Here is a 6,122-nt window from a genome sequence, read left to right as displayed (position 1 = left end):
CTGGACGGCCGCTCACGGCGGCTCTTGGCAGCTCACGCCGGCTGCTGGCCGCTCACGGTAGCTTATGACAGCCCACTGCAGCCCCACTGCAGCCCCACTGCAGCCTACACCATCGCTGGCGACTCACTGCAGCCCAGCTCTAGGTCAAGCTGTTGTTCACTATCTTAGCTGTAGAGGCACAGAGTCACTGTCCCTCATGTGGGATCCGAACCGGGGCCCTGCTGCTCAGAGCTGGCGTCCCAAGCCAACTCCTAACCAACGCGCCACTTGGCCCGCTTTAGGCATTCTTTTTTAAGAAATTAGACAAGATAATTTGAGCTGTTATTTTAGGCATTAAAGTAGAATCAAGTGATAAATCATTTGGGCCTTATGCACAAATGGAGTGTGACACAGCTAAATTAGTCACAACTGTCCACCACAGACCAACTTCACCGTAGATAAAGGGCTATATATACACCAGTTAGCAATGTTCCCTTTAAACCAGTCCTGATGTGTTTGTAAGCAGAAGCATAATTCTGTGGGTACAATCAACAAAGATGTATCGGGCCAGCCCACCAAGCCCAGCCAAACCTTTATCTCACTGCAGGTTTATGGAGATTAGCATATCACATGAGCCAAATGCTGTTCTCCAAGTTAAAATATGACACTTCTACTTTGTAGAAAAAAATGTAAGCCCTGTTCTGCAACAGCAATAAAATAGAAGTTTCATAGATGTTGTGTTTGTATATCTAAATAGAGGGGAAAAGGGAATGTGGTCCAATAATTGAAACATAAAATACATATCTGGTAACAGAACATTTTAAAACATCAAAGACATAAGAATTAGGGCTTGGAAAATAAACAACTATGGAGAAAGATAAAAAGAAAAGAGATCTGGGGTTTCTCTGAAGAGCTGGCTGGGAGGACAAGACCTCCCTGTGGCAAGCTGCCATTACCATGGAAACCAGTGGGCTGGGCAGTAGGGGATTGTGACGCTTGGGGGTAGGGAGGGGTGGTGATCAGTGATCTGTCTATTGTCCCCCAGACCCTAGCCAGAGACTTTCTGAACACGCCAGCAGGAGTGGTGCCCCAAAACAAGCGCAGGGAGACTGCTGCCCCGCCGCCTTGATAACAACACCTCAGCGCCCCCTCTCGGCCATGGCTGAGCCGCAGCCCTTCTTCATCGACGGCCTCTCCCAGATAACTGAATGCTTGTTTATAGGAAATAGCACAGCATCCAATAACAAACTTATGTTATCCAATAGCTGCATCACTGCTATCATCAGTGTCTCAATGGAGGTGAGCAACACATATTATGAGAACATCCAATACCTAAAGGTACCAGTGGCCAACTCTCCTAGGGGGTGCCTCTACGATTTTTTTGACCCTATCGCTGATTACATCCACAGCGTGGAAATGAAACAGGGCCGCATACTGCTGCACTGCACCGATGGTGTGAGCCGCTCCACCACACTCTGCCTGGCCTTCCTTATGAAGTACCACCGCATGTCTCTGCTGGAAGCCTACACCTGGACCAAGTTGTGCCGCCCCGCCATCCGGCCCGACAACAGCTTTTGGGAACAGCTTGTCCAGTATGAATTCAAGTTATTTAAGAAGAACACCGTGAACATGGTCAATAGTCCATCGGGTAAGATCCCGGACATCTACAAGGAGAAAGTCTATGCATGCTATGAGCCATCTGGGTCATCCCCTGACATCTGCTATGGATGATGAACGTTGGACTCTAAACATGAACGCTGAACTTTGGTCAGTAAAGAAAATCCGATGTCTTTTAGATGGGCAAGCACAAAAGGAAGGCTGCAGGAGTTTTTAGCTTAGTGAGCCTTATCTGTAAAGAATAAAATCCACTCAATGTAAGATGGTGACAAAGCTTTTGATCCTTGTGCGTGGTTGGTCATGGCTGCTAGGGCCTGGCCAGAGAGAAGGGTGGGGAAGGTGGTGCCCAGCTCAGATGGGCCTGAATCTGGGCCCTGCCCAATGCTGAATAACCCAGGATTGAGTTCCCCAGAACCCCACCTGGTTCTTCCCACCCCAAAGACAGAGCCTTAGACATCATGGTACCCCCAGCACTTCTCACAGTGAGTGCCAACCTACTGGATAAGTGGCCTTCATGGGGCACTCTGGGAGCCCTGGGAGTCCTGGGGGACTCTCAGGCTACCCCTGTCCATACCTTCAACCATAGTGGCCCAGCTCTGGGTTTTTTTAGATTGGATTTACAGATGAAATAGTTTTCAAAGAAACCATTACACTATGCAAAGTTTAAAAATATTTTTTCAAGTGCAGTACTAGATGGCAAGATCCCAAGGTGCACTTGGCGACTCCCCCCAGCTTTTGTGAAAAGGGCCATCCCCCTCTCCAGGGCAAGTGCTGAGAGAGAGCAGGCCTGACACCAGGCCCCAGGGGTCTCTCATGGGCCTTGGCTTGGAAGGCTGGAGCTGCTGGCCAGGACACAGCACTGTCATCCCTCACACCTCATCCCATTGTGACCTGGGGCTCTTCAGAGCCTCTATTTCCTCATCTGTCAAAGCAGTGACAACCTGTCTCTCACAGGGTGGTTGTGAGGTCTTTAGATTCCTTAGTATGAGACCTAGCACATGAATGGTTCCATGCCTGGAGAAAACGGCAGTTCTTGCTATTAATGATACTCTTTGGTCCTGCTGGATGAGTGTCAGCACACCCACCACAATGGCATTTTCCCCATCTGTGCACAGCTCTTTGTTGTCTACAAAGTGCTCTTTCAAAAATTCAACCTGTCTGTAAAAACAAATGGTTTAAGGCTCTTTCGGGCCCTACCTCAGAGGAAGCCTAGATTTAGAGCCTTTTCAAAGTTCCTTTTGTGTCATTGTGTTTAATCCATGTGCAAGCAAGAAGCGAGAAGCACAAGTCCAGCTCACCACCACCAAAGGCCTTGTTTAGAATTGCTGACTATTAACAGTCAGCATCCCAGGATCCACCAGGGTCCATGGGGGAACTTGCCAAAGGGACGAAGGAGTAGACCCCAGAAGTAGGCACTGGAATCCAGGATTGTTCGAGCTCCCCAGGTCCCTGGCTCTGGCTTGGGAGCAGCTATTCTAATCCCGAGGACCTTAGAGAAAAAATATATGAGACAAGAGTACGACTACTTCAGTTGATGCAGACCTGTGGGTCAGTAGCCTGGTGGCGTCTGAATGCCCCTTCTCTCCAAACCCAACCCACTCCCACTTCCACAAAAGGAGTACCCAGGGATACAATTTGGGGTGTGGGGGAGTGGGGCTGAGGTGGGCTATGAAAGCCACTGCTCTAGACAGATCCCTTTCTTTTATAGATGGAAGAACAGGCTCACAAAACACAAGGGCTCCTGTGGCACAGCCCCCACAAAGCAGCCTTTCTGGCAGAAACCCAGATGGAAAATTTCTTCTAAAGTATTTTTTATATTGATACCTAAATTAACAGACCATAAAATCAGCCCTCTTTGGACATACAGTTCTATGAGTGTTAACACATGCATTGTGAAACCACTGCCACAGTCAGGATACATTGCAATTCTATAACTACAAAAATTTCCCTCATGCTTCCCCTTTGTAGTCAAACCCTGGCTCCATCCCAACCTTGGCCAAAAGCTGATCTGTTCTCTGTTCCTATTGACTTCACTTTAAAAGAATGTCACATAAATGAAATCATACAGGATGTAACCTCTGGGGACCACCTTCTTTTACTTAACATTATGTCTTTGAGATTCACCCATGTTGTATTCTATTGTATGGATGTACCACAGTTTTTTTTACATTCACCTGTTGAGAGCTATTTGGGTTTGTATTAATTTTTTGAGAGCTGCTGTAACAAAATACCAAAAAAGTGGGTGGCATAAAAAGACAGAAATGTGTTTTCTCACAGTTCTGGAGGCCAGAAGTCCTAAATTATGATCTCTGTAGGGTCATGGTCCCTCTAAAACCTGTAGGGGGAAAATCCTTCCTTGCCTATTCCTAGTTTCTGGTGGTTGCTGGCAATCCTTGGTGTTTCCTGGGTTGTAGATGCATCACTATGGTCACATAGCCATTTTCCCTAGTGTGTCTTTTTTTTTTTTAAAGATTTTTATTGGGGAATTGGGGGAAGGGGAACAGACAAGTTGCTGTCATTTTGTTCTTTAGTCTAGTTGTGGAGGACGTTGCTTCACTGGCCCAAGTTGGCACCATCATTGCGCTCTTCCCGGGTGAGGCAGATCAGTCACCGGCTTCTGCACAGCCGCTCACTGCGGCTGCTGGCTACATACGGTAGCCCATAGCAACCCACTGCAGCAGGGGCTGCAGCCTACGCCATCGCGGGCGACTCACGGCAGCCCAGCTCCAGGTTGAGCTGTTGTTCAGCATCTTAGCTGTAGAGGGCAGCGTCAGTGGCCCTCATATGTGGGATCCGAACTGGGGCCCTCTGGTGTCCCAAGCCAGCTCTTAACCAACACACCACTCGGCCGGCCCCAAAAGAACCTTAAGGGTAGAGGACAGTTTCCTTTCCCCCCATACCTGGAAAAAAAAAAAGAATTGTTGCTGTTTAAAAGTAGAATATGAGCTAAATGAAAAATAATAATAACCACCATTTATTAGGAAGCTATTATACGCCAAGCACAGTATCAGGCACTTTACAGTGTCTCTAGTTCTTACAAACACTTCTTCAAGGTAGTTATTACCCACATCATACTAATGAGAAAACAGAGGTTCCAAGAGGTTGAGAAATTTGCCTAAGAGGTTAAGGAATTTGCCTAAGGAATTTGTACTCAGCATAAGAGTGAAGAGGTGACATTAAGACTGGGCTCTGCCATCTAGCAGCCATCAGTTTTTCCTCTATCTCTGAGACTATCTCTGTTTACTTTGCTCATTTATTCAGTTCCGTAGATTCCACATATAAGTGAGATCATATGGGAGGGGGGTGGAGATGAGAGAGAAGAGGAAGGGATTAGACAGCATAAATTGGTAACTACAATATTGCCACAGGATATGAAAGACAATTTGGAGAATATAATCAATAATGTTGTAAATATTTTGTAAGGTGTCAGATGGGTGTCTTGTTAGGGAGACCACTTCATGGATGGGGTAGAGGCTTGACCACTGCACTGTATACCTGAAGCTGCAGCTGAATAATATTGTATGTAAACTATAATTTAATATATATATGTATATATAGCCACAGGATATGGAATATAGTATAGGGAATAGAGTCAATGGAAGTGTAATAGATATATACAATGTCAGAGGGGCAATATAGTGGAGGAGTGGGGTTGTCACTTTGTGAGGGGTGAAATGTATACCTATTACATTGTTTTGTACACCTGAAACTAAAAAGAAAAAAAAAAAAAGACTGAGCTCTGTTTTTTGTGCATTTTTTTTTGAGACAAAAGTATGTAAGCAGATTGAAAGAAGGAAAATTTTTGAGTCATACCTTTGATTCCCAAATAGTGTCCATAAAAATCACCTAGGGTGTTTTTATTATACAGAGGATTGGACCTCATCACCCAGATTCAGTAGGTAATAGGTAAGGTCCAGGAAGCTACTTTTTATTTTATTTATTTATTTATTTATTTATTTTTTTGCTCCTCCCGCCCCCCCAGGAAGCTACTTTTTAACAAGTATCTCAGATGACTCTGATGAAGGCCCAGAAACATCAACCAAACAATTGTTAATAATTGTTAATATAGAATATAGGTATTCCATATTTTCTCATCTTCATCCTTCTTTTTTGAATTACCTGTTCATTTCCATAGACGGTTTTCTTTCAGAGTGTAAATCTTTTATTTTTCTTTTCTGTTGTAAGAACTGAAATATAGAATAAGGATATTCAACTTTTCTTGTCAATATGTTGCATATATTATCCCCAGTTTATGATTTATGTCATTTGTTTATGGTGCTTGTTTGCGATTCAAAAGGTTAACTTTGTATGTAGTTAAATCTATGAGTCTTTCTTAAAATTTTATTATTAGTTTCAGATGTACAAAACAATATAATGATTAGATATTTACACCCCTCACAAACTGATAACGCCCCAAGTCTACTACCCCTCTGACATCGTATATAACTATTACAATATTGACTATATTCCCTATGCTGTACTTTATATCCCGTGTGGGGGGGAGAAATATATATATATATATATAT

General features: G+C 44.4%; 1 protein-coding gene across 1 annotated transcript; it reads left to right on the top strand.

The window, feature by feature from the left end:
* Positions 1-1,137: 1,137 nt before the first annotated feature.
* Positions 1,138-1,710, top strand: DUSP21 (dual specificity phosphatase 21). Its single transcript, XM_019648856.1, has one exon. It carries the CDS (start codon positions 1,138-1,140, stop codon positions 1,708-1,710), a length of 573 nt encoding a protein of 190 aa, XP_019504401.1.
* Positions 1,711-6,122: the final 4,412 nt, after the last annotated feature.

This window comes from Hipposideros armiger, unplaced genomic scaffold (genome assembly GCF_001890085.2).
Source record: "Hipposideros armiger isolate ML-2016 unplaced genomic scaffold, ASM189008v1 scaffold_7, whole genome shotgun sequence".
Taxonomy (NCBI): Eukaryota; Metazoa; Chordata; class Mammalia; order Chiroptera; family Hipposideridae; genus Hipposideros; species Hipposideros armiger.
Note: the sequence above shows the minus strand (reverse complement) of the source record. Positions and strands in the feature narration are given on the sequence as shown.